The sequence below is a fragment of the Lepidochelys kempii genome, chromosome 21 (genome assembly GCF_965140265.1).
Source record: "Lepidochelys kempii isolate rLepKem1 chromosome 21, rLepKem1.hap2, whole genome shotgun sequence".
Lineage (NCBI taxonomy): Eukaryota > Metazoa > Chordata > Testudines > Cheloniidae > Lepidochelys > Lepidochelys kempii.
In genome coordinates, this window is record NC_133276.1 from 5,597,503 (window position 1) to 5,625,300 (window position 27,798).

Here is a 27,798-nt window from a genome sequence, read left to right on the forward strand (position 1 = left end):
GTATTTAAATCACTTTCAATTCTTACAGAATTCAGTGTCCTGTTGACTGCACAGAGGGAGGCAGGACACACACACACACCCACCCACACACACACACACAGGATCCTCAGAGGTCCGGTTTCTGAGATGGAAGCAGAGTTAAAGTGACCAGACTAACAGAGAAAAGAAGTCACCCAAATAGTCTGCAGAACCAACAGTGAGTGTGAGTAATGTTTATTATTTGTCTCCCTAAAATATAAAATCCCTTGTAAGCTACCTGTGGGGAGTGGAGAAGCAGAATAATTTATAGCATGATTTCCAGTCTGAATAAATTCAGGGAGCCTTATTCATATATAAACCTAGATAGACAGATAGACAGACACACTGGGTATTTCAATGGGTTTTTTTGGTTTGTTTTTTGTTTGTTTTACAGAAGTCAGGACTGCAGGATTGGGCCCAAGATTTTTATTGTTTCTTGTCTGCAGGGAAATGTACAAAATACTTCTTTATTCTACAGTAATAAACACACTGCAGATCATTGTCAGATTATTAAAGCATTTTGGATCATTAGTGTCGAAAGTTGTAGTAGATTTGAAAAGGGCCAAGACTTTAAAGCCAAGTAGGGCGTTTAGTTACACAGCTCCTGCTAATTACAGTGGGAGTTGTGTAGCTAATTCCCTTGGTGGGCTCTAAAAATCAATCATGTTTGCACAATAGACAGAGATGGGAGGTGGTGGAAACAGTCAATGAATGGTTTATACTTTATTATCCCTAAGTCATGAAAATAGAAAGTTTATTGCACCCTCTCCCATCACCTATCCCATTTATACCACGGCAGAGAAGGGCCTTTTCTCCACAACAACATTTTTACTCTGCCCAGCAAATATGCTCATAAAATTATGAGTCTGTGTTATCATTTAGAATATGGAGAAACAATGAACATCTACCTTTCTTTAACCCTAAAATATATGCACTGGTGCAATATCTACTTCTGTCAAACCTTTATAGTGTGCAATCAATTGCAACACAGCAAGTATTTTTGGATTAAAAGCACTTCTTGCGGGACATTTTAATGGCATTCAACTGTCATTCTATTTCCTTTGCAAGTAAGGCGGCTCAAATACAACAAACAGAAAATGAGAGACCTGTGAACTGTAAGAATCCCAAATATCTGAGACCTGGCAAAAATGGCATATTGTAGTGTGACACATTTTAGGTTAAACATGAGACCAGATAATCTGGGAGCCTGCCCTCCAGGTACTGTGAATTTCAGTCTTTGTCTGATGTTAGTCACTTATATTCTGTGGTGAAAATCTTCAGAGTGTAATTCCTAAAACATGCTATGATGATTACACATGTTACAAGGATTCCAAATATTAGGATGTGTATTTTAGCACATAAGTGTGTAGATATGAAGGTCCCGGATGCTATAGAAAACCCTAAGACAGGCAAATAGTTGATTTTATCATAAATCCTGGGACACTTTCTGTTCAGCACATCACAATTTCATTATGATTATTTATTTTCTACTCATTCAACACCATGAAGGGACATTGATTCAGAACCTGAAGTATTTCCTTGTTTCCAAGGATGACAGATTGCTCAGGATGGCAATGATGAATTGCTTACTCAGAGCGCCACAAACTGCATTAGAAATTTTCTGTCCCTGTGGACTTGCTGCATTTCCTTCTCCAGGCAGTAAAAGTTCATCATTCTCAATGCATATGGTGGTGGTCCCACTGAAATATCCAATATGCTGCTACATTAATATCTGAATATTGCCAATGCAGCCTATTGGCTGAATTCTCAACCTAAGAATGTAACATTGCATGGGATGTGGTCTAGTAATTATAATCCAGAATTGGGAGTCAAGCTTCTTGGGTGAGCTACCAGTGGCTTCCAATGTGACCATGAGAAAGTTACGACCACTTTGTGCTTCAGTTTTCCTATCTGTAAAATGGCTGTAATATTTACTTTCAGAGGGGTGCTGATATTCCTCATGTGTGCATAAGAAACCTGTTGAGATCCTCCGAAGAAAAGGCACTACCAAATACAGAAGTGCTAGATGGTAGTCACATTGTAAAAGGAGACACAATGAAATGCAGCTGTGGCTTTATCGGGTTCTCATTGTCTTGTTTCTGCTTACAGCTTTACCTTCTCACCATCAGCAAACTTACCTTCCTACCCTGTTCATGTCACTGATTCTCCTGACCCTGAGGTCCCTTCTTTAGTCATTTTTCTCATGATCCCTTTTGTGAAGTGGCTCTGCTGGAATACTCTAATTCTTAGTAAATTCAAGGGAACCACTAAATCTTATAGTTGTTACTAAGGCAAAATCCTATTGACTTCAATTAATATTTTACCTAAGTGAACTCTGCTAAGGTGTGACTAAGGCATTCAGCATTTGGTTCTGGGTTTTTAGCCCCTATTCTCCTGTAGGGCGGACAAATGTGAGTCTTAGATAGTCAGTTATTTGTTATAAATCCATTGTAAGAGCAAAATTTTGTTTGCTAAATATAAAATTAAACTTGTGGTGAAGTCAAAGCCTCTCTCGAAGGCTGATTTGAGTCAAGAATGTTCCCTTATCGCACTTCAATCTTCTTTTTCGTTTGCCTGAAAACAGATCAGTTGTCTCCACTGAATTTGGCTACTCACCCAAGTAAAATCTACTTGTGCTTGTAAAGATTTGCAGGGTCAGACCCTTGGCTTGGGTTTACTTCCCTAGTTATCATCCTACTTCCTTTTTTTTCTTTTGCAGCAAAAGGACTCTACAAGGCAGATAAATAATCAAAATCCTTCTGTACAGAAGAGAGGTCTATATCCGACCACTTCTGGTGACTTTACATGGGCAAAGTGAAGAGCCTGTGGCAACTTTCAAAAAAAGGTGAGGGAATAGCCCCTCAGTATCCCTACTCATGACTAAGGTTATGATTTTGTCATGGAGGTTGCTGAAGTCACAGAATCCATGACTTTCAGAGACCTCCACAGCTCCCCATTTTGTCATGTATATTTTGAGTAAAAGTTAGGGACAGGTCACGGGCATCTGTGGATTTTTCTTTATTGCCCGTGATCTGTCCGTGACTTTTACTTAAAATACCCATGACAAAATCTTAGCCTTACTCATGACATAACAGGTTCTAACCTCTGAGGATGCATATAGGCTATGGCTCAGCAAAAAATGGACTCTATCTGTGTCTGTACCAGGCAACTGCACTGCTGTGTCTTACTCATTGCTTTGCAGTACACATTGGTTTAAAAGGCAGTAGAGGGGGAAAAAAACATTTTTCTATTGTATCTTTGTTATCTCAAACATTTTGAGTTATGTTGAATGGGCCTACAAACTCAAGAATGTCTAGAAATAGCATTATCCACTGCGTTTATAAAACCACATTAGACTGACTTTGTCTGGAACAGGTCTTGCTTTGGATAAAAGAGTGAAAGACCAAGGGATGCTAATGTTTTGTGACGCACACAAAAATTCATTTTTCCTCATACTCTTTCAAGGTGCAATACAGCACAACTTCTATTTTCACCTAAGGCAAAAGTGAGGGAAGTGAAACAGTCTGATTTAGAAAACGCTCATCGTGTTTTGCTGAATTTTGTGAACTTGCCCACTAATAATTTTTGAAAACTCAGGAAAGTTGCCACTGTCATCATTAGCTACTCAATGCCGGGAAGCTTTACTGCAGCCATTAATGCCTTCTTCCAACTCATGCTCCTCAATGCTTTAGAGCAGACACAAAAAGTCCATTCCAAAGAAGACCCTTTTTCTACCCAGAGGTGACTAATTCTGTTCATGTTCCTGGTGAATGTGACCAGCTTGACAGCAGCAATTGTTTTTAAAAAAGGGCATTTGGTAAAATTACAAACTGTACACTGTTATTTTAATGCTTTAATTATCAAGTAATTAATGCTCCCTTAACATTAGCCATTATTGAGAGCAATAGTTAATGACTAATGGATTAGACTGCTGGCCCCAGGCTATCTGTACTGTGAGCATATACCAGTTCCTTAGGGTTCATTCACAGAGCCGAGTCAATGGAATTTGGATAGGGAGCTCTGGCACTTTCCTCTGCAGCAAGAGCAGCTGATTACCAGTTCTTACGAAATCCTGGGGCTAGATCTTGATCTCAGTTGCAACAGTGCAAATCTGGAGCATCTCCAATAATGTCTATGGCGTTACAATTGTATAACCGAGATCAGGAGATCAGCCCCTGAGAGCAACTTTTTAAAAAGGTTTCTCACTGTTTCACTTGAGTAAGAAGAAAAACACAAAGATAGAAAGGACTACAAAGTTAAAATCAAAGAAAGATTCATATGCCCACTTCTAGAGTATTTTTAAACTGAGAATCTCAAAGCACATAAATATGAGTGAATTTAGACTTGCAGCAGGCCTGTAGTGAAGGCAATCTATTCTTAGCCAGCCCTTTCAGATTCTTATACTACCTACACCATGTATGCATTACTGTTCCCACGTTACAGATGAGGGACACAGATGTATCCACAGTTGCATGCAAAGGCAGTGGCGGAGCTGAGAAAAGACAGGCGTCCTGACACCCAATCCCTTGCTCTAACCCCGGAAACGCACTCTTCCTAAATCTCTAATCAGATCTAGTGAGCAGGGCTACCTCCTGTGCAGCGCTTCTTTCCAGTTACAAGCCGCACTGCTGCTTTCCAGGTGCTGCCCTCAGTTTTCTTTTATCCAGTTTTCCCCCACTGGCTACATTTATTGTATTGTGGCCTAGAAGAAGTGATATTAGAACAGCCATAGTGGATCAGACCAAAGGTCCATCTAGCTCAGTATCCTGTCTTCCGACAGTAGCCAATGCCAAGTGCCAGAGAGGTAATGAACAGAACAGGTAATCATCCAGTGATCCACCCCTGTCGCCCATTCCCAGCTTTGGACACGTGTCTATTTCTCGTGACTGCGGCCCAGCAATCTGCCACGTAGGGGAATTGGGCCTAAAGCAATTGTAGCATTCTTGGGATCATGGAGACCTCCCATCCTGGACACCTCCCTTGCCACAAAGATTCCAGGAATGGTGCAGCTGGACTGTGGGCAGTAGACCATCTTCAATCGCTTTAAATGTGCCTGCAATTCAAAAGATACAAACTTGGGGGTTTTTTTCTGAAAGGTGGCATATCGCACTCAGAGCCCTTGAGTCACACATCAAGTTCCTCGTAAATATTTATGTCCCACTGATACTAAAAAAGCCTTGAAGATAGGTGCTTCTAATAGCACTGCTCCCCATTTTGTCATGTATATTTTTCTGCTGATAGAACCTATAATTTTAATGGCACATATGGGGCACTAATGTTTAAATGAGGGAATTAGTCTTTTTTTTTTGCTCATAGGTTAATGAGCGGTTTTAATGCAAACACAAATCTAGAGGCTGTTCTCACAGGTGACTGGCATCTGTAGGGATGGACACCATACAATAGCCTAGATAGATTAATTCTTTATCTGCAGCAGTGATGAAATCCCTGAGTTTCACGCAGGCTCATTTAATATGATGCGGGGGAGGGGTTGATTAGGTCCCAGACCTACATAGGGATCGTCTTTTTGTGTCATGTTTGTAGAATGCCTAGCACAATGGGAAGCTGGTCCATGAATGGGCTTGGACGCACTAACGCGATATAAATAATAATTAACAACCAGAACATGGACAATCACCGGAAACAAAGATTTCCGGGTGATTAATATATGTTTCATGCAAATGTAAAATTTTGTTTTGGCTAAAGGGGATTCAGTGACAGATTCTCCCAGGTGAACAATCGCTGGAAGGTAGGCGTACACAGTGTGCAGGTACGAATGTACACCATGAGAACCCAGTGAAGGTAGCAAAATCCTTCACAAAAACTGCTCTTGTATCTCCACATACATGGATAAAGCACTTTTCAATGTTAAGAAACTGTCTGACTGGAGTCCAAATTCTTGCCCTTAACCAGGAAGAGATCAGAAAGTTTCATATGCAAATATCTAATCGGCTTTTTGCATTCTTGCAGAGTAGAATAAACTTCAGTCTAATCCAAGTAAAACAGTGCAAAGAGGTATATTACAGGCCATTATAACCAAGGCTCACACCAATGTTCTAGTCTGTTTAACAAGAGTGACTCATATCTTCCTTATGATAGCATTTGTGCGTCCTTGGTGAGGTCTATATTGGCTGGCCATGGGGGTGGCGGGGAGAAACATTCTTGTTTTCCTTTTTGCTTGATTTCCTCTGGAGATCTCAGGATGGTAACACAATTAGAAATCATCCCAGAGCATTAAAAAAAAGGATAATGGAGGATGAATTATCAGAATAAATCTATTACCTTGTGGAACAGAGGCATATTAGAAGCCCTTTCCAAAGGAGGTGGAGGAGAGATCATTGCTTGGTGTGTTTAAAACTAGATTGGTCAAAGCAATAGAAAATACACTGTCAGGAACAATCCTGCACTGGCCAGGAGGGCGAGTTGAATGGACTAGATGACCCAACGGTATGGTTGTGTTATTAATATTACAGTAATGTCCAGAAGCCTCAATCAGAATCATTGTGTTGAGTGCTTTACACACACACACACACACACACACACACACACACACACACACACACACAGAAATAGTGCCTGCCTCATCCTGAAGCATGAATCCAAAGCTTTGGTATTGTGGACTTGGAAAATGCACAGTTCTGGGGTGTTGCTGTGGTTGTAATGCAATTCATTCATTAAAATACAGGCACAAACAGATTTTCCCCTCCACCTAAATAGCAAGACAAGCCGTATCCTTTCATAAAAATGACAGGCCACATCTTTAGCTGATATAAATGAGAGTAGATGATTTACCTCAATGAAGTTTTGTCAATTTAGATCAGCTGAGGATTTTGACCTTTGAATTTTGCAGAGGGGAATTTACAAACAAGGCCTGCACACACCTGTGCCTTGCTTGATAAAACAAGCCTACCCATATGTTTGTTCCCATGCCAGTTATTTGCTGAGAGGCAAAGAGTATCAGTGGGAACTGGCACAGCTTGTTTTTTCTTCAGATATTTTGCTTTCTGTTTATATAGAAAGAGAGAAAAAGAAAGCAGCTTCAATCATGCAGGCAGTACAAGCCCAAAGAAAACACGAGAGAATGCAGACAGACCCTGTAGGAGACACTTTCTGCACCACAGCTTCCTCCCGCTCCGTTGCACATATATTGGTCACATTTCCCTGCACAGTGGCAGCCTGCTGTCTCCCACCACAGTGGGGATACAAGATCTTTTCCTTTCATCCCTTCCTTACCAGCCTCTTCCACTCCCTCCATGCAGATTCTCTCTGTGATTTTAATATTTCTATTTTTAAGTGCATTTTGACAAGTGATTTTGAATGCTGGGTGGAAGATTTTTGGATTGGCAGCCCTGAAGACCGATCTCCTCAGTCTGTATGCATAGATACAACACAAGCAGCGGCAGTCCAAGCTTCCCCCCAACACACCACCCCTCTGACATTTCTCACACCTGGCCTAGAGTGAGCCCATCAATGGGGGACAGCACAGTCTAGGGGACAGCACAGTCCAGCCTCCAGTGCCCATTCAATCCTGGGCCTCTTCACTGAAACTGTCAACAAAGGGGGCAGCTATGGAAGGTGGGCTGCATGCTTTTCTCCACCAATAACTGGACTGAGCCCCTCCTCTCCCACCCAGCTCATTGCATACGAGACACTAAACTTTTGGCTAGTCCCAGCTTAAGATGTATTTGACCTTATGACCCATGGGTGAAGGGGTCTATCCCATTCACAATTCCTTGGGCCACCCTGGTCTGCCAAGCAGCGCCCTTCCTTATCTGAGAAGGATCAGAATCCCTCTGGAGAAGTGGTCTGTCTGGACAGGTGTGTTATCTCTAAGGAGGAGCTGGAGTAAGAATGAGAAACATAAAGGGAAAAGGAGTACTTGTGGCACCTTAGAGACTAACCAATTTATTTGAGCATGAGCTTTCGTGAGCTACAGCTCACTTCACTCACAAAAGCTTATGCTCAAATAAATTGGTTAGTCTCTAAGGTGCCACAAGTACTCCTTTTCTTTTTGCAGATACAGACTAACACGGCTGCTACTCTGAAAAATACAGGGATATCCCATTTAATTACACAGCACAGCCGGCAACCAGCAGCCTATTGTAAACTCACATGAAATGTAAATAGAAATAACTGAAGTTTGCAGAATGCCTTGAGACCTTTGGATCAAAGTGCGAAGTAGAGTTATTAATTGTATGTATAACCATTTTCAAATCTCAACGCAATCAAGGTCATCTTTCACCAGAAAGATTTGGAAGGGATATAAGCCCTCATGCTTCAGGGGATAAGCCAGCCTCTAACGAGGGGTTAGGCAGAAACTTGCCCTGTGGGCAGGTGATCCGATCCCTGCCTACTGCAGGGTTTCTTGCCCCTGCCTCTGAAGCAGCTGGTGCTGGTGACTGTCAGAGACAGGATATTGGACTGGATGGGCCTTGGGTCTGATCCAGTCTGGCAATTCCTATGTTCACAACAGAGGTGCAGATGACACTATTTTGGAGACTTGGGGTGAAATCCTGGCTCTAATGAAGTCAATGGGCATTTTACTATTGACATGAGTGGGGCCAAGCTTTCATCCTAATATGTACTAACAAAGAAAGGCTATTTTTCTCCTCTTGTACTCCTGAAAACCCATGATAAAAACCTTTATGAGATACCTATGCAGATGGGCTGTAGTGCACAGACTGGGCACAAACACACTTCACTAGACAGAAACCAGTCTCAACACTCTACCGCCATGTTCATTAGGCTTAGTCAAGTGTTCGAGCTGGTGCACGTCTCAATAGATGTCAGATTTATGTAAGTAGAACAAAAATTTAGAGCATACTCATTGTTCTAAACCAAACATGCACCATGGATGTTCTAAACCCTCTTCATCACTGGTCAGAATGCAATATAGATGGCATATCACTTTGCTTTTAATCCTCTTCAGTCCCTTTGACAGTGCCCGGCAAACAGTAACTGCCTCATCCTCTCACCCTCTCTCCCCTTCAGGGGCCTCTTATCTGCACAAGCAGTAAAGTTTAGTGAATTTCAATGGTACTTACTTGCATTCCCCTTCACACCAGTACTCCATTAATTTCCCTTCTGCGGGTAGCCTGATGTTCAGTCTCACACTGTATCTGCAAATCCAGCATCAAATGGTCTTTGGAAGCACCATGAAACAAGAGCCCTGTCAGCAACAGAGGTTTGATAAAATTCTCTTCCAGCGTCTTGGATAGTGCCTGGGTCTTGTAGACAGAGCAGCAAAGCTTGCTTGTGCCATTTGTCTGTACCTGGGAAATGGCATTCTTCCTGAGCGCAGTGCATAATACGCAGCAGGAGAAAAGGGGCTTTCCTGTGACATTCATCCTCAGACCTATCTTCACGCTTGCCATGGAGGTATCAGACAAAGAGCAATTTACGCAACAGCTGATTGTACTTGCTTGAGCTAGTTACTTGGGGGACATTTTCTCCATAAATGCCGTGTTTGCAGTGAAGGAATCGGACTAAGTCTCCAATAGGATTTGACTGCCAGTAACCCAGTGGATGGTTTCAGTGATCATAAATGTGTTTGCCTACCCATGTGAATACAGTTGTGCTCACACATGCACAAACACACACATGTGCACTTGTGTTGATATGGATGCATGGATGCTTGCATGATCTTATGCACACACATGCAATTTAACACACCTGCACAAACCAGAACATGCTCCTACATTCCAGGTGTCCTTGAACAAAGCTACAGCTGTGTTCCAAGGAGCTCACAGACCACAGCTGATGTTCCTTTGTTACCTAACAACAAATATCGACCATAAAGAACCACAGAATGATTGACTATTTGCAATAAAGCCAACCTAACTGCTGACTCCACAGAGATTTTTCACTTCTCCCACTACCTCTCCCTTGGGCTGTTTAATCTTGTCAAAGAAGGAGGGGGAAGGGCGTGGGGTCCTGGCCTATCCCCACCTCTCCTAGGCTGGCAAGGTAGAGACGAGCTGGTCCTTAGGCAACAAGGTCAGCTCCAATAAAACACAGTAACTGCTGCAAAAAGCAGGGCCCATTTTTGTGTTGATTTGGTTTTCTGCAGCTGAGTGGGTCTTGTTTATCTTACCAGCTTCTTCTGGGGGTGACCAGTTAAGGGCATTTTTCATGCTCCAGGAGTTAATTATTTGCTACAACCAAGTAGCCATTGAACAATTAGATATCTCAGCAAGAGAAAGAAAGCACAACAGAACACCTTTTATCTGAAGGAGGAAATAAAACCCTCTCTTTGCTGGGAAATACCCTTTATAAAATTAAGCCTGTCACCTGATGCCCAGAGAACAAACCAGTCTGGCTATTTGCACAACTTTTCAGGTAACCCATCGTATTCTCGGTAACTGAACAATCAAACACCACCGCTCCCTGGATTATTTGATGGGTCACTGATCATGCATTGCACACACACACACACACACACACACAATCCAGTGCTCTCAATAATTCAGTGATAGGCAAGCAGGTTTAAAATATTAAGAACCCCAGTTCCTTCCAGCCCATCACTCAAAAGCCCATCCAAACCATTAAAGATTTGGGACATATGAAGGTTTGAGAAACGAAAGCTCATGCTCAAATAAATTGGTTAAATCTCTAAGGTGCCACAAGTACTCCTTTTCTTTTTGCGAATACAGACTAACACGGCTGTTACTCTGAAACATGAATTATAGACAGACTCAGATTAAGATGTGCAGTTTGATTAGGAGAGTTTTAATGCCCCAGTGTTTGGAATTTTGATCCTTGACACCTGGTTTCATTTTGGGGGACCTAATCTGTCTTCCCCTGGCTGGATGCTGTGTAGCAGTGGATACATTATGATAGATGGGGTGTGACAAGTACTCTGCAGTTTAAGTCTAATTCTCAAAGATGTTGAGTACCTGCATCTCCCATTGACTTAACAGCAGTTGCGGTGGGGGGGGGGGAAGGAAGAGGAAAAACTTTGTTTAGATCTGCATCTGTGATTGAAAAGGGCAGAAGAACAATGGTCAGAAATCAAATATAGTCTTACGGGAGCTATGGAAGCAGGTTTTTAAGGCATGGTTTTGGCAACCAATGTGATGCCAAGTGAGCAATCTTTCTTCCTGCTGGGTGAATAATGTTAAAAAGCAGAAGGGAGAAACTGAGGCACCAAACTCTTGAAAAGGGGCTTTGTTCCAAAATGGGCCCAAGTTGAAGAGTCTGGATCCAGATCCCAGTCTGGCTTTCTTACTCATGCCTCCCCCTGCCCCTTCAAAGTTCAGGGGTGTTTGGATCTAGGTTTGCGTTCAGCCCATAATAAGGCTAGGAGTGTGGGTCCGGATTTTGCTTTGGATTTTTAAAACCTAAAACCTGGGGCAGGGGGTTAGATCAGGCCCATTTCTCATCTGGAGAAGACTGAGCCCTGGTACACACTACAAACTTATGTCAGTGTAAGTACATCAGCAAGGGGTGTGGAAAATCGACATCCCTGAGCGATGCAGTTATACTGACTCAACGCCTGCTGTGGTCAGCGCTATGTCGATGGGAGGGCTTCTCCTGTTGATATAGCTACTGCCTCTCAGGGAGGTGGAATATTTGTGCTGATAGGAGAGCCGCTCCCGGTCGGTGTAGGTAGCATCTTCACAGCTGCAATGCTGTAAGTGTCGACAAGCCCTAATACTTTGCTCTGAGCAGTGGTTTAGCATAATGATGTCCACACACACAGACAGAGTAGGTTTGAGGTGACCTTCATAACAAGAGAACTTAGGGGGCAGAAGGGAACATGAAGCAAGGAAATTCCATAGTGCAGGCTGCCATCCTGAATGTAAGACTATGCCTTACAAATACTGAACTGTTGTAGAAAACTATTGGCTTTTACAGACTGTTCAGGGTTACAGAATCCAGGTGTCTGACTCATTCTCTGTACAGAGAGTGTCTCCGGAACAGAGACCACCACCGGATGAATCCATTCTCCAAACCAAGATTGTACCAAGAGTCAAAAATAATTAATGTCATATTGTGGAATGCTGTGGTCCAAGCCTGGTCCTCCAGAGTAAATTATCCATGGAAACCTTCCACTGGGCAGAGATCTACTGTACATTTATTCTCATATAATTCATTTCATTCTTACAGAAACTCATGTGCTAACACTGCCCAGACTGGATTGTTTTAGAATGCCATTGTACCATAGACAGGAAATATGCACTAGATGGTACTTTCTGTATGATACCACTGCCCTCTAATGGATGGAAATCAGACCTTTGCAAGCAATCTTTCTGAAAGCAGGCCTACAGACTATAGTGACTTTTATGCAAAGACGATACAGAATTTAACAGATATTAATTCATTTAGCATAGCAATACCCCACGGGAGACAGGTTACTATGATTATCCCCACATGACTTTAAGAACATCCTGATGCCAGATAGCTAGAGGCCTAATGGTATCAGGCTAGGAGTTTCAGCTGGCCTGACCAATGCAGTGTACCCCAACTCAACTATGGTTACAATCTGTACCTAAAAAGATGTCAGGTAAGGTATCACTGGAAAACCAGTAATTTGCCGAGCATTAATATTCTTGTATGATGTATACACAGGGTTTGTGCAAAATGTTATGACCATGTGCTAAAATTATAGTCTTAAAATGTGCATGGCTAGCAACGCTTAAGCACAATGTACCTTAGACAACGGAATGGCCACTTGATTCTCTGACCAGCCTGTCTTCAGGCAGAGACAATGAAGGCCTATTTTTACATATCAGTTTGTGATGGGCACTCACTCACCACAGGTCTGGCACCTCCTCCTGGCTGTTCTGGGGAATAGCTCACCAGAAACAATGCCACTTCCTCGGTGGCATGCCGTCACTCCCTCTCTCAATCTGGTCTGCAGCCTCTTTCTTGCTCCAGGAGTTGCCGCATCCTCTCTGTGACTCGGCCCTCTAGCCAGGTCACTTGGTGTTCTCCCCTTCCAGGAGACAGTTCTTCAAAGTCTCTGTCACTCGCACAGTGACCCAGGTAGTCTTCCAGTCACTGCCCCACCAGTGCCACTTCCCCAGTGGCAGGTAAGGGAACGCAGGCCCACCCTCTACTCTGGGTCCCAGCTACACACAACCACACACCCTACCACACACAACCAAGGTCAGTTGAGTCCCCAACCTTGCTGCTTACTCACTAGGCTGCTTCTTACCCTGGCACTCCCCCATCTCTGGGGTTTACCAGCCTCTCTATTCCCTCCTCCTAGGGAGTCACCATGGGCTACTTGTCTCTATAGCCCCCAAATCCGAGGGAGTTACTGCAGACTACCTCCTTACAGTCCCCTCCCTGCTCTCAGCTCCCTGGCTTTATAGAAGCCCTCCTGTTCCTGCACAGGTGAGCTTCCCCTACTTAGAGCTTGCCTTCAGCCTAATAGGTTAATTGGCCTATCTGGGCTCCATTAACCCCTTCAGGGTACGTGTTGTGGGGGGTGGGGGACACCCCATCACACAGGTAAATAAATCTATCAAGTGGGCAAGGAGACAGTAGAACCTCTATGTCCACCCCCAGAAGGAGAGAGAAGCTTGTTCTGGGTTTTTACTTTCCAGAGACTACATTGTGAAAGTTTACTGATCTATAAAGACAGGGGGCTGAACCTCAAGTGATAAGCAACTGAATCAACTGATTGTATACAATATTATTGTATTATTAAAGTGTATCAAATAGGTGTTTATGAAAACTAATGACACACTGGTGTTTAATATCATCATAAAATGTATGTATTAACACTTATGGATGTTAAGGAATTATGGATACTCATTGATATAAGGCTTTACAGTCTATGTCCAAACAAAGGGAGAAACACGTCTCTCCCGTACAGGAGGGAACGTAACAGCTATTTACCTGTCTCCTATGTAAACTAAGCATGGTGGAATCAAGACAATGGAAGTTCTGTTTACATACAGGGAGATGGAAAGCCCACAGGAAGGGAAGAATGAAGTCATCCTGCCTCTTGAAGCAACGTCATTAAATTTTGGGAGATATAAGCAGAGATATGAGAGTACAGACAAAAGGGGACAGAGCTTTTGTGAGCTGAGAAGGATGGGTGCTTCAACAAGGTGGGGGTGAAGTCTCTAGGAACTGAATGCCACTTAGGCAAACATCTTTCACCTAGGAAGACAAGGGAAGCCAGTCTCTTGGACTTTTGTGGAAGGTCCTGATAGAGGAAAAAACAGCCATGGCTGGGAAGGAGAAGGATTGGTGAGACAAAACATTTTAAATAAAGCCTGTACCTTGATAGATCAAATTTTAGTCTTTTAGATATGTGTTTTTTCACTTGTGTTTGTTGGTAACCCTTTCAAACTCTATTGCTTTTACTTGGCATCATTTATCCTATGTCCTGTTGTTAATACATTTGGGTTTTTTACGATAAACTAATGCAGGGTGTATTTGCCCCAGTGAAGTGACTTTAGAGGGAAAAAATAAACATTATTTTTTCTGAACTGCCCAGGAGGGGACTGGACATTACAGAGCACATGATTTTGGAAAATTCAGGACTGGGAGTGTGCTGAGGCCACTCTACAGGTAGTAACCAAGGCTGATAGAGACCAGGAATGTGACTGATGTGCTGCTGGCAGACTGCTGGGTTCAGAGTTGCTGGATCAGAGCTGCTGTTATAGAGACACTCAGGGTGTGACCGGCATGCTTGCTGCTGACTGAACATCCCAGGCAGGGAGTTACAGTAGCATAGCATTTGAGGCACCTACGGTTATGAGGCAGGTAGTGACTCAACCCCTCACTGGTCTGGATTGCACCCCAAACAACCTGACACCCCATTTTACTAAGAAAAAACTAGGGTCCATGGATATTAGGTGACCTATTGCTAATCACATAATAAGTCAATGGTAGAGCCAAGAACACAAGAACTCTGAGTTCCAGTTGCCTGCTGTGACCCCTAGATCACACTGTTTTTCCGTTAGTACAAATGGCTACAGGCCTATGTTTCTGGTAACACTCCATGCACGTGGCTGAACTCATGACTCAGGGTGTTTGTATCATGGACCAGTTCAGTAGGTGGTTTTAAAAATTTTTAAATATCCAACTAAATAAATACTGTGACCTTCTGAATGTGGTTATTTACAGATTTCAGGAGAGGTTGGGGAACCAGGCATCTGAAAGGAAAATGACTTTCTTGATGTTCATCTTCTTGCTCTCCTTCCTCCAAGCTCAGTCTGCAAGAAGTAAGTATCTAATCAAGAGTGTGAGAGATGTGTTGATGTTTAGCACAGTCAGTGTAAGGCTAATCTTATATAGTCGCTATCAGCGAATACATAGTTATGACCAAATAGATGAATGTTCTTTATAGCCCTTGCTGATCTCTTGAGACCATTCAGACTACAGGCAAGTCAGCTGATATATCAGATTTCCTGGCTTTCCCATTCCTTGGTCTTTTTCTCATTGGTGTGGTATTTCGTCTGAAATCTCCTAGGAACAAGAGCTGTATGATGCACTGCAGTATTTGTTCCTGGGGGCTCACAGAAACCTTTCCTCAATTTTGTTGTTTGGATTCTACAGCCTGAGTTTCATTTTGAGTTTTGGGTTCAAGTGGACCTAAAATTTCAGTGTAAAGCTTAGCCCAATCAATTTGCCTGGGTTTGGCCCAAAATAATATAATACCCATCATGTTCAGCATTGTTTCTTTTAAAAGATAAAATCAGCCCCAGGGACCTCTGCAAATTCAGGCCCCCCAACCCCTCAAAAGTTCTTGAAACTCAGTGAAACTATGGGCAAAACCTGAGTTTTGGGTTTGCAACAAAACTAGCAGATGAAACCATCATTAAGGAAGAGTTGCCTAGCTCTGACAGGGACCCACTGCTTTGCAAGATTTCAGCTCTATGCTGGTTTGAGCCAGGATGGAATAATTAGAACAGTGACTATTTTCACAACTATTTAATATTTCTGCCTATGATTCAAAATCCAAGGTTGCAAGAACATTAAAAGAATGTTAAAAAGCCAAGTGAGCTAAAACAGTGAGGTTCATTTCAAGTTTGGCATGAAGGTTTGAATTGGTTCTTACTTAAACTGGTTTGGATGAACCATCACAAGTAACTACCACTCTGTATTGCCACTCTGTATTGCCACAGAAATTTCACAGCGCTTTCAGAAACAAATTGAGGTTTGTGGCTAAGGCACTAGACTGGAACACAGGAGATTAATTTTTGGCTCTGCCATAGACTCCTTATGTGGCCTTGGGCAAGCCATTTAATTTTCCTTTTGTCTGTCCTGGCTATTTTGACTGAAAACTCTTTGGGGCAGGGATTGTCTTTTATTTTGTGTTTGTAGCTATGTGCCTAGCTCAGTGAAGCCCTGATCTCCATTGGGGCCTGAAGGTGCTCGTGTAATAATAACTTGATTTGTAGTGAATAACATGAAACACGTTTCCTCTTGCCAGTTTTAAGTTCAAGCCCCATCTTCGGACCGAAGCAGGTGACTGGTTTGCAGGGAGGATCAGTTACTGTGAAATGCTTCTACCCTCGCACCAGCGTGAACCGCCACGACAGAAAATACTGGTGCAAGGAATCAACAAGGCAATGTGTGACCATCATTTCTTCCAGTGGCTACACTGCTCAAGACTTCACGGGCAGAGCGACAATCACAGACTTCCCAGAGCAAGGCATCTTCACCATTGAGATCTCAAAGCTAGTGGAAAAGGACATCAGCTTTTATAAATGTGGCATTGGTCTCAATGATAAAGGACTTTCCTTCAGAGTCAAGCTGGATGTTTCCAAGGGTAGCTACAGCCTGGGGGTTCTTATATTATTTTTCTTTTGTAATAATTGTGTTTAGGAAATCTATCCATCGACAATATCCAAGAGAGCAAGGTGATTGGTACCTTGAGTAATAACCAAGATCTCTGCATTTCTAGCACCCCCATTGCTGTAATGTAAAGGTACCATATAAAATAGGAGATATACACTAATTCTGTTCACAGCAGCCAAAATTCTCCACCAGTCCTTGATTTATCTACTCTCCTGAGTGGAAGGGGCTAACTCAGCAAAAATAAAGGTTGTTTGTAATTTACAACACCATATGCGATCATGTGGTGCAGCATAGCATAGTACATGACACGACATGGTCTACTGTAGTATGGGAGAGTAAATAGTGCCCTATGACATAGCGTAGACACATATGATATGGTGCACAGTAGCATGGTGCATTAAGATATCCTGCAATGCAGTGCATATGGGGTGGCCTGGTACAAAATGATGCAGGGTTGAAAAGTATGGTAATGTGTACAGAGGTATGGTCCAGTAAGGTATACTATACTGGAGTAGGCTATGGTACAGTCTGGGGTAGTATAGAGAAGTATAGAAGAGTATGATTACTGAAGTGCAATAGGGCATGGTATAGAAGCGTGTTGTAAACTGCAATACAATCTGGGTTCTGGATACTGACTTGGACTATCATTCACACAGGTCCAAAAGTGCCTGAAGAAGCCGAACTCTATTACGTTGAGCTGGGAGGTTCTGTGACCATCAACTGCGTGTTTGGCCCGGAATATGGCAGTGAGAGGAAGTACATGTGCAGAATGGGGAAAACCAGCTGCTCTACTGTCATCGACACCTACGGGAACGTTAACGAAAACTACAAAGGGAGAGTTTTGCTGAGCCCTCAGGAGCCTGCTGGGTCATTCAGCCTCTATATGACCCAGCTGAGGAAGGAAGATTCGGGTGTATATTTGTGTGGGGCTGGGACTTACGGAGAGAAAGGAGAATCCAAGGAACTGGATGTGCATGTCTACCAAGGTGAGCGATGGCCAGGGTGTGTAGATTTCAGCCATTCCAACAGTCTGAAGAGACTAATATTTTATTTACAAAGGGTCTGAGTTTCCCTTGAAAATCTCACTGATACTCTTAATTTTATCTAGAGAGAACAAGAATTGTACTTGTTATTCTTTTATGTTTTCATCTATTTAGCTACCAACGGTGTCCTATGTGCGTCCACAGACAAAAAAGAAGACAAAAATCCCTCTCCCAAAGACTCTATGTTGCAATGTCCATTGTCTGTTGACAGCAGGGGTTTAAACTTGAGCCTTCATCAGAAAAACTATCACTTGAGTTGAAGTAACTCCATTAGTAGGCAGCTGTGATAGGCTGTAACCCTCTGTGTGAGCCAGCCTTTAGAGAAGGTCATGATGACACGTGCAAAAGGCAAATTCTCTTTACAGAATTGGGGTGAGCAAACTCCTGCTTGATCCAGTTAACTGGCTTATCTCAAATGCAGACTATAGAAGAAAAAAAACCCAGACACATTTTCCTGACCACAAGGCTGCCTGCCTAAGCAATTTTTAGAAATATTGATCCAAGATGAAGAGAAAGAACTACAGAATTTAGAAAAGGTTAGAGCCAATCAGAGCCCATACAGTTTAGCCCCTCAGCCATCCCAGGGTAGCTCCCTACAGTCTATTCTCCTGTCTAGTTTTAAATGTCTCCCACGATGGGGCTTCCACCACTTTCTTTGGGAGACTACTGCCTATTAGAATTGATCTCTCTTTGCATAATCTGCCTGCTGCAAATTAGCCTCATTGCTTCATTCTGGATTAGTTTCCGAAGCACAAGTGCAAAGAGCAGATGCTACAGGCAATAAGACAAAGGTATTTCTATGCTCAGTTGGATGCACTAATAATCTTAGGGCAGGTCTACACTACCGCTTAAGTCGATTTAACTTATGATGCTCAGGGGTGTGAAAAATTCACCACTCCCACCCCCCAAGTGACACAAGTGGTATGTTGTCAGGAAACACTCTCCTGCCGCCATAGCTTACGCCTCTTGCCAAGGTGGAGTAATTATAACAACGGGAGAGCACGTCTTCCATCTTCACTTGATACGCTTCAGCGGCACAGCTGCGCCAATGCAGAGCTTGTGTAGACTTGCCTTAAGTGGCTGCTGTTCCTCTTGAGGTATGTGTGGCTCCTATTGTTCCACTTGTGTTTGGATTCCCAGATGCGTGGAGAAGACATTGTTTGGCCTGATGCCATGCCATTGTGCCCCAAGTTTCTCCACAGGTTCCAAGTGAAGGGGACACCAAAACTTCTCATGAACCATTCATGTTAAACCTTAATCAACAAGGAAATGCCCATTATCGTTGGTGTCCTTGCTGGCTCTCTTGACAGGTCTGTGGAGGATTGAACTACTCTCTGGCTTCTAGGGGGGGTCCCTCCAGTTCAGGATTGAGGCACAAGGGCCAGATCCAAAGTCCACAGAAGTCAGGGGAAAGACTCCCATTATTCCACTGGGGGCTGGCAGGAGGCAGTGTGTGAGGGAAACGTGAGCTCTCTCTGACCATGCTGTGATGGTTCTGTTCTGCAGGCGCCAGCATTGTCAGTCTGTTATATTTCATCCCTGCAATTAACTTTACTTTAAAATGTTTTTTTATAAGGAACAGACCCAACCAACCACATGAGGCACACGCAGCGTGCATGTTAGCACAACATGAAATGTGTGAGAGGAGCCTAACAGAACATGTTCCATTTTGTATCTCCAGAGACATCTGTCCCCCAGGGACGACATGTAATAAATGGAGTCATAGGCGGTTCAGTATCTGTCGAATGCCGCTATGATCCACGTGGGAATAACACACTCAAATACTGGTGCAAATGGAGGAAGAATGGGTGCAGTCAGTTAATAAACAACCTTGCAAGTATGATAGATTCATATGAAGGAAGGATAGTCCTGCATGATAACCCGGAAAATGGAACATTCACGGTAATAATGAACCGGCTGACAGCAGCGGATGCAGGATATTACTGGTGTATGACGGATGGAGATATGGAAAGGAAATCTACAAAGGAGCTGAAGATTATAGAAGGTATGAAAGCACATGTAGTGATGAGTGTCTCTACCAGCACAAGCGATATGGGTACCTGATCTTTGTTCCTCCCAAAGCAGCATCAAAGAGCAGAGCCTCGCTTTCCTGAGGAGAACTATTTTCTAATTCTTAGCTTCATAATCATAATGGGTAAAGCTTGACATTTTAAGGTACAAATTAGAGCTGGTGGAAATTTTTCAAAAAGTCCAAGATTTCAGCAGAAACTTTTTTTTTGGACAATGTTTGAAATTTTTTTGCAAAGATTTCACTAATTTCCCACCAAACATTTTCACTATTTTTTCAAGCTTTTCTGACACAAATGCTATTTAAATGCCATATATACACACACACTATAAAGTACATAGGGATATATGTATCCATACACATATATAGTACATTTAAGTGTTACAAAAGCAATATAAAGTGCGTTTACCCTCATAGATACATTCTGTACCATGTAGTTACATAGTAATTATATATTCTTATTAACACCTTGTTGATAACAGTACTTCTGAATATTAATTGTTCAAGTCATCAAAATCAGTCTTACTCTTTTGTTTCCCTTCTAACAGGGCAACCTGGTTTAACAGGACCAAAAGAGATTGATGCAGTCATTGGTACACAGGTCACTATACCATGCTCTTATCCATGCAAATATTATTCTTACCAGAAATACTGGTGCAAGTGGCGTAATACTGGCTGCCAAACTCTCATCTCCTCTGAGCAAAACCAAACCGGCCTGGTTGTGAACTGTGACAAGGAGAAGAGGACACTCTACCTAACTTTTGACCAAGTAATACAGACAGACCAAGGGTGGTATTGGTGTGGAGTGAACAATTCTGGTCGCTATGGGGAAACCATGGCAGTGTACCTGACAGTAAACGGAGGTGAGCTTCAGGATTTATTACAAGACAAAACAGGCAAGGTTTTCTCTGTAGCCACGATGCTCACCCATAATGGTGTCATTCCATTGAGAGGCACTATCTTGAAACAACAACCAAGTGGTGGCATTTCAGAACATCATAATCTCCTTTGTCTTGGACAGACCACACTTTGTTTCACTAAGGATCTCACGGTGTTCACAATGTTTATCGCTGTAACTCTCATTCACGCATTGGTTACAGCATTCTTCCATTTTCCAGTCACTATAACAAGTCTGGAAAAAGAATGGAGTCTGCACCACTTTTACATTTCAGCCCCCTATTATTTATTTATTATTATTTATATTACAGCAGCACTGAGGAAGCTTGGCCAAGACCAGGGTCCCTTTGTGCTCATAAGAGACACTCCCTGCCCCCAAAAGCTTACAGTTTACATAGAGAAGAGCACAGGGAACAAGAAAATAAGGACTATTGTACTATTTTATAGATGGGAAACTTGATTGCTCAACTCCATCTCAGTACATTTAAAATAAAGATAATTTTTTCTTGGGATAGAGGGTTGGAGGAAGTTGGGGGCAAACACAACCATGTGTTTTTGGAAACTCAAACCCAATATCCTTGTGTTAACTAATGCATGAGAACCAGGAAGAGCAACTGGCTAGAAATGAAAGGGAAGCAGTGTCCTTGCTGAGTGAAATGCGAAAAGTAACATGCAATATAAATGGTGAAAAGCATATCAAATATTTGAGTCGTATTCTGGAGCATACTAGTAACACAGTTTGGGATTAAAAACTATTTTTAATACATGGCTAGGAAGACCACTCAAGATTTTCTTATGAGGTCATTTGGTACAAGTGACTCCTGTTTTAAAATATCACTTAGGAATCAAAGTTCCATTGAAAATCAACGGGAACATTTTGAAAAAGAGATTTAGGTGCTTTTGAAAATTGTCTTATTTATGAATCAAGTGCTGACAATATATTGGGGTTTTCTCTCTCTCTCTCTCTCTGCCGTGATGCTGGATGCAAATAACCCACCACTTCCATCTACTATGGTTTGAAGCTGAAATTGCAGTCTCTCCCAATGCTGTTTCCGACACAGGCTCTGAAGTTAGTATTAATTCCCGAAACAGAGCCGGGATCCTAGATGACAACTCTTCACCCAGGTCTGTCCCTCAAAGACTTTGTTCCAAAGTGGTTTGGAAAAGAGTAAGAATTCCCCTGCCCCATCCAACTTGTGTCCATTTTTACAACCAAACTTTTTTTTTTATAGTTTTCATGTATTCTGATGTGTTCAGTTCCAATGAGTATGAATTACTGTCAGAGACTGTGCATTCATGTTTCCCAGCAAAATTTTGCCCATATCAAAATTTTGGCTCAGTTTTGGGTAATCATCCAAACTCCTTAGGTTTATTCATTCTGAACTCCAATTTTTTTGACTTTTATCCATCATTTCTCATAATGCCATTTGGCAAATACTCATTCTTCTCAGGCTTCTGTTGCTACAAAGGTTGCAACATGTTCTAGTAGCTAGAACAGTACACTGAGGTCCAGGAACCTGGAACGCTCATTCCCTTTGGGATTGCGAGAAGCCAATTCACCCATCGGTGTCTCAACTACCCCATCTGCAAAACGGGGATAAAGATATTTATCTACCTCATTGGAATGTCAAGATGCTTTATTAATTGTTTATTAATAGCTCTGACATCTGTAGATGAATATCACTATGTGAATGCAATGATGATTTTGTTCTAAAAAAATCCCACTCAATTCTGAATTTTGAGCGGCTATCCATGATTTTGCCATTGTTAAGCATTTCTGTGTACGTAATTGTACACAAGCTTTCTATATAGATCTTCTAGGCTATGCTGGTTCATCTGTGTTATACAGTCTTGGATAGAGCAATATAAAATCACAGGGATCACACATGTGTTTTGCTCAATTGCTCCCTTTCCAGCTCTCAGGAACATGACAGCTCTAAGGTGATTCTCTCAGTCCTGCTCCCCATTGCTGCTGTGTGTCTGCTCCTTGCTACAGCCTTTGTGGTTGTTAAATTTAGGCTCCTGAAGCGCACAGGTGAGTCCTAACTTTCTTTATTAGCCTCCCAGGGAGCTTTGGGAATACTGTAGATTTGGAGGTAGAAGGTGTATGACATGTACAACAGTCTCTGTACTGGTCTGGGCTGCTCCTATGGGCCTCCCCGTCAGAGCACTCATATAGGAATGGTGGGAACAGTGTCCCAGCCTTTTGCCCCGGAACAAAGAAACTCCACATAAAACATTGTTGGCAAAGTATAATATGTATGGCCTGGACTCAATAATATTATTGTACTTCAGAGCACTTTACGTCTAGCTGATTGACCCTCCCACCATCCCATTTTACAGACAGGGAAAATGAGGCTGCAACAAGAGCCATGTCTTCCTGGCATTAGAGCTTTCGCTCCCCCAGCCCTGTGCTCAGATCTATAGCTGTCTCTCTCTAAAAACCAGGCAGTAGCAGAAAGCTTGAAGAAAGCCTTGAAAGTATAAAACAAAGGAGCTCATTGTATTAAATAATGTTGTGTGTGTATGTCTGCTCTCTGCCTCCCTTTTAACAGATTTGGTTTCGGTTGGAAGCTACCGAACAAATATTAGCATGTCAGAATTTGAGAATGCCGCAGATTATGGAGCGAAGGACAATGTGGGCATAAATGATGCTCAGGAGACCCAGATAGGAGGAGTGGATGGTAAGTTCCACATTAAAACTTTACCACCCATAACGTATCTTGAGGTAAAGAAATGACTGGCCTAGGGGATAGTGCAGATAAAGAGGATTCTGCATTGAGGCTGCTGGCTACTAAAAAGATACTGGGATCTTCTCACTTTGTTGTGCAAAAGCAAAACTTAAAATAAAAAAAAATGTATCTAGCAAGCAACTGCAAAATGGATGGTTTCTACACTGGGCTAAATATAAAACAGATTCTCCCAGAAGTGCTTACAATATTAAATGCCAAACTGAGTGTGTGGGCAATAGTCTCACTGGTGATTGCCATCTTTGGAAACAGAAAATACAACTTGTTTTAAAGAAACACAAAGATGTTTGTTCTACCCTAGAAATCTAGAGGCTTTCTGGCTCAATACGCAGGGATGCTTAGCACGTAATGCAGATGCAGCACAGTTGGCTCATGGGAAAGGAAGTGTCGTGGCTGCGTTTGCAAAAGCTTTACGGTACTAGTACTTCAGCCTGACATCCATCCCAGAGAAGAAGTTGTACCTTGAACATCAGCAGCAGTTTAGTGCATGTAGGAGTTACTGAATAAGTGGGGCTTGGCCTACAGTGCACGATCTCCCATGCAGAGTACCCTAACATCTCCGATGCTTTTCAGAATTTATAACTACCCCTGGCAATGCTGAAGGTGCAGAAGAACCACCGAAGGTGAAAAGGGTAAGAACCGCTAGAATGTATAACCCAAAGTGCTGCATACAGCCTAGTCTTTCTTTCAGGCAGCAGAGCTTCAGCAGCAAAAGCTCCTTTCCCCCCTGTATGCCCTATTTATGGTCAACTACTTCTCAATTAGCAGCCTATTCAGCATCACACCTGCAGCCTCTCCACTGGAGTTTCTAACCCTTTGCTGCACCTACATCATTACAGCATAGAACTCAACAGCAGTCACTTAGCTTTGATTCATGGTTTCAGTTCCGCTGGAAATATTAGCACGTGTTATTGTTCTGGAAGCCTGAGTCTGGGCGAGGAGACTGATAAATCCAAAACTGCCAGATTACTGGATCAATAGGAGCTGTGAGCCTGCCACAGTGATCCAGCTGCTTTCGGGTTCTTCTCTGTTAAACCAAGTAGTTCTCTAATGCCAGGAAGGAGTGCTGTATGGTGGTTTGAGTGGGAGAACTAGAAGTCTGGATTCCCTTGTTTTATTGCAAAGTCTACTCCTGACTTTGTGTGTGATTGCAGGCAAGTCACTTTAACCAGCTGTAAAATGAGATAAAGATATGCTCACATCCCACAGGAGTGCTGTAAGGCTTAGTTACGGATTATTGTTCCTCAAGCTGTCAACAACTATTAAAAAAAAGTCCACAACAAACAGTTCTAGGTGCCCTAACAATTAATGGTGCCAGGAGCCCAAACAGTAAATCAAAGCATCAGAAAAGCCCCTTACACCTTTAGGAACTTGCCCCCAAATTGTTATAGAATAAATAGGCTTTTGCAGCATTGCCAGAAGGCCACGTTTGGGCTATTTTGGACCAAGGTGGTGAGAATAGGGAACAAGTTTCAAAGTTCTTATGAAGAATGCTCTTCTAGTATCTTTGAATTAACTGGTTAGTAAATTTCTTTGAGATCCTTAGCTGAAAGTCACTTGACAAGTGCAAAGTGTCTTTATGATATGAGAAAAATTTGGAAATAAAGCAAGCTCTCCTCTCCTTTTACTCAGGGTTCCAAGGAGGAGGCTGATCTTGCTTACAGCACATTCCTGCTTCAAGCGAACAAAGTAGCCCAAGAACAGGCTTAGCAAGTTCCTCGACTGTCCCAGTACAATTGCTCCTGAAGATGGTACAAGCAAAAAGCAATAATGATTGAAAAGGATCCTGTGTTCTGAATCAGTGAACAACAGATCTGCAAGTTGCACTATTTCTTACTGTCAAACATTTTGCTACATCTAGATCTTTCAGTTCCTCAAAGATTTGTAATGAGGTTGTGAGCGGTGATATAATAAGAATCTTCTGGTCAAAAATAAGTTGCCTTGGGGAAGCTGAACCCTCAGAAGTTTGATTCCCCCCCCCCTTTTTTAGGGCAAAGGATCTCATTTCAAGCAGATTTGAGGTGAAATAGCAATAAAGGTCTAATGCCTTTGCTCTCCTGCAGGCTGGGCTCACACCTTTTGGAGTTCACCAAGCCCCAAGGATGGCAGTGACCTAAGGATACATTTAAGATTCACATCTCATTTGATTTTAAAGCACCAGGAAATATTTTAGAACAATGTGAGTCTCTCTTTTGATTCCTGTGAGCGTTTTAATCGATAAGGCAGTACCTGTAGGCCGGACAAGTAGCCTGGAATTGTTTTTTCTTCACAACCAATAAAGAATATGATTGTATTTTAGCAGATCAGTTATTCTGTTCAATTTCTGGTACCACCTGGAGTGAATGCCATGGGGAGGGGCACATTTTTGCAAGGGGCTGGAGAGGGATAAAAAACACTTGGGATTTGGGATTATCTCCTAGTTTTCGTCACTCAAAACCAGAAGCCTCTGGAGACACCAGGTACACTTATACCATACTGTAACATATACATATAGGGCTAGATTCTCTCCTGGGCTGGGATCTGCTCATTATAGTGGAGTAAGGATGGGGATTGTCTGGGAGCCAGTCAAGATCTCAGTGTAAATTACAGCAGCACAGGGGGATTAGAAAGATTGGCATCTAACTCTTTTCTCTTGCTGGTCTGTCTTCTAGGTGTCAAGAACACTCAGATCAAGACCTCCTATGTCCCTCCCAGGGGCTGCACTAACCTGACTCAAAACCAGCTGGCTATGGTCCCCAAGGAACCGTACACCAACTGAGAATTGGTAGAGCACAACTGTGCTCAGCTGCCCATCCTCTCCTGTCCCCAGCACTTCCCCTACACAAGGGATGGGTGATTATAGGCACAGAAAATGGAGGTGTGATGGGTTGGATCACAGAAAGCCCCTTGGGAGCTGCCACCTGATGTGTCAAGACTACTTCTGCTCCTGCTTTCCTGCCCTGGCAGCTTAGGACTTCAGTGCCCTGCCTAGTTTGAGCCAGACCCGCTAGCCTGCTGCAAACCCAGACCCAGGTCTGAACCACGTCCCCTAACAGCTGTAGGCTTAACTGAAAGCAGCTTACAGAAGTGTTCTTGTCTTTGACACTCAGATGCCCAACTCCCAATGGGGTCCAAACCCTAAATAAATTTACAGGGTAAACTCATAAATTGTTCACCCTCTATAACGCTGATAGAGAGATATGCACAGCTGTTTGTCTCCCCCGCCCCCACCAGGTATTAATACATACTCTGGGCTAATGAATAAGTAAAAAGTGATTTTATTAAATACAGAAAGTAGGATCCAAGTGGTTCCAAGTAGTAACAGACAGAACAAAGTGCATTACCCAGCAAAATAAAATAAAACCCGCAAGTCTATGTCTAATAAAACTGAATACAGACAAAACCTCACCAGTTCCAGTAAGCTTCCTTTTACAGACTAATCTCCTTTTAGTCCAGGTCCAGCAATCACTCACATCCCCTGTAGTTACTGTCTTTTGTTCCAGTTTCTTTCAGGTATCCTTGGGGGTGGAGAGGCTATCTCCTTAGCCAGATGAAGACCAAATGGAGAGGTCTCCCATGGGCTTAAATAGACTTTCTCTTGTAGGTGGAGACCCCCTCCTCTCTCCTATCCAAAGTCCAGCTCCAAGATGGAGTTATGGAGTCACCTGGACAAGTCACATGTCCATGCATGACTCACAGTTTTACAGGTAGCAGCCACGTGGCATCTTGAATGTCTCCAGGAAGACTTCTTATGTGGATTGGAGCCTTCCAAGATGCACTGTTCCTTAAGTGCTTCTTGACTGGGCACTTAACTTGGCGAATTCCTTTCTCCAGGAACTGACCAAATGCTCAACTAAGGTTATTTAGAACTCAAGCCAATACACGGCCAATATTCATAAGTTTGAACACAAAAATGATACATGCAAATAGGATTAATAGATTCAGTAGATCATACCCTTTACATAGATATGTTACATGGCATATGTAGCATAGAACATCTTCCAGTTATGTCATATATATTCATAAGCATATTTCCATAAAGCCCTATGGGGGGCACCATCACAGGAGGTGCCTGGCTTTTCACCAAGGGGGTTCTCATCTGGCCCGGTTCAGGCTTCTTTATGCCCCTTGCACGGTGCAAAGGAGCTGGTTTGAGGAAGAAAATCTGACCCAGATTAAACCCTTATCTCTTACCATCCTCACTTCTAGGTGCCAGGATCCCCTCTGGTGGGGCCTTCACGTCTCCCTTCTGAGATCATCAGGGTAACAGGCCACCGGCACTGACTGTCAGGTGAACTCCAGTGGCTGTCTCAGATATGGA

The 27,798-nt window shown here is 42.8% G+C and overlaps 1 protein-coding gene across 4 annotated transcripts; it reads left to right on the forward strand.

Moving 5' to 3' along the window:
- PIGR (polymeric immunoglobulin receptor) lies at positions 1-25,796 on the forward strand. 4 transcript variants are annotated; one of them, XM_073320045.1, is made up of 12 exons: positions 1-202; positions 2,738-2,863; positions 15,103-15,200; positions 16,412-16,750; positions 17,436-17,765; positions 19,504-19,827; positions 20,400-20,714; positions 21,771-21,873; positions 22,665-22,783; positions 23,304-23,432; positions 24,072-24,130; positions 25,131-25,796. In XM_073320045.1, exons 3-12 carry the CDS (start codon positions 15,143-15,145, stop codon positions 25,206-25,208), a joined length of 1,854 nt encoding a protein of 617 aa, XP_073176146.1. In that variant the 5' UTR covers positions 1-202; positions 2,738-2,863; positions 15,103-15,142; the 3' UTR covers positions 25,209-25,796. The 4 variants fall into 4 exon arrangements, with proteins under 4 accessions (XP_073176146.1, XP_073176147.1, XP_073176145.1 ...); XM_073320046.1 differs by lacking the exon at positions 2,738-2,863 and having other exon boundaries at positions 1-196; XM_073320044.1 differs by lacking the exon at positions 2,738-2,863 and having other exon boundaries at positions 2-202.
- The last annotated feature ends 2,002 nt before the right edge of the window (positions 25,797-27,798 follow it).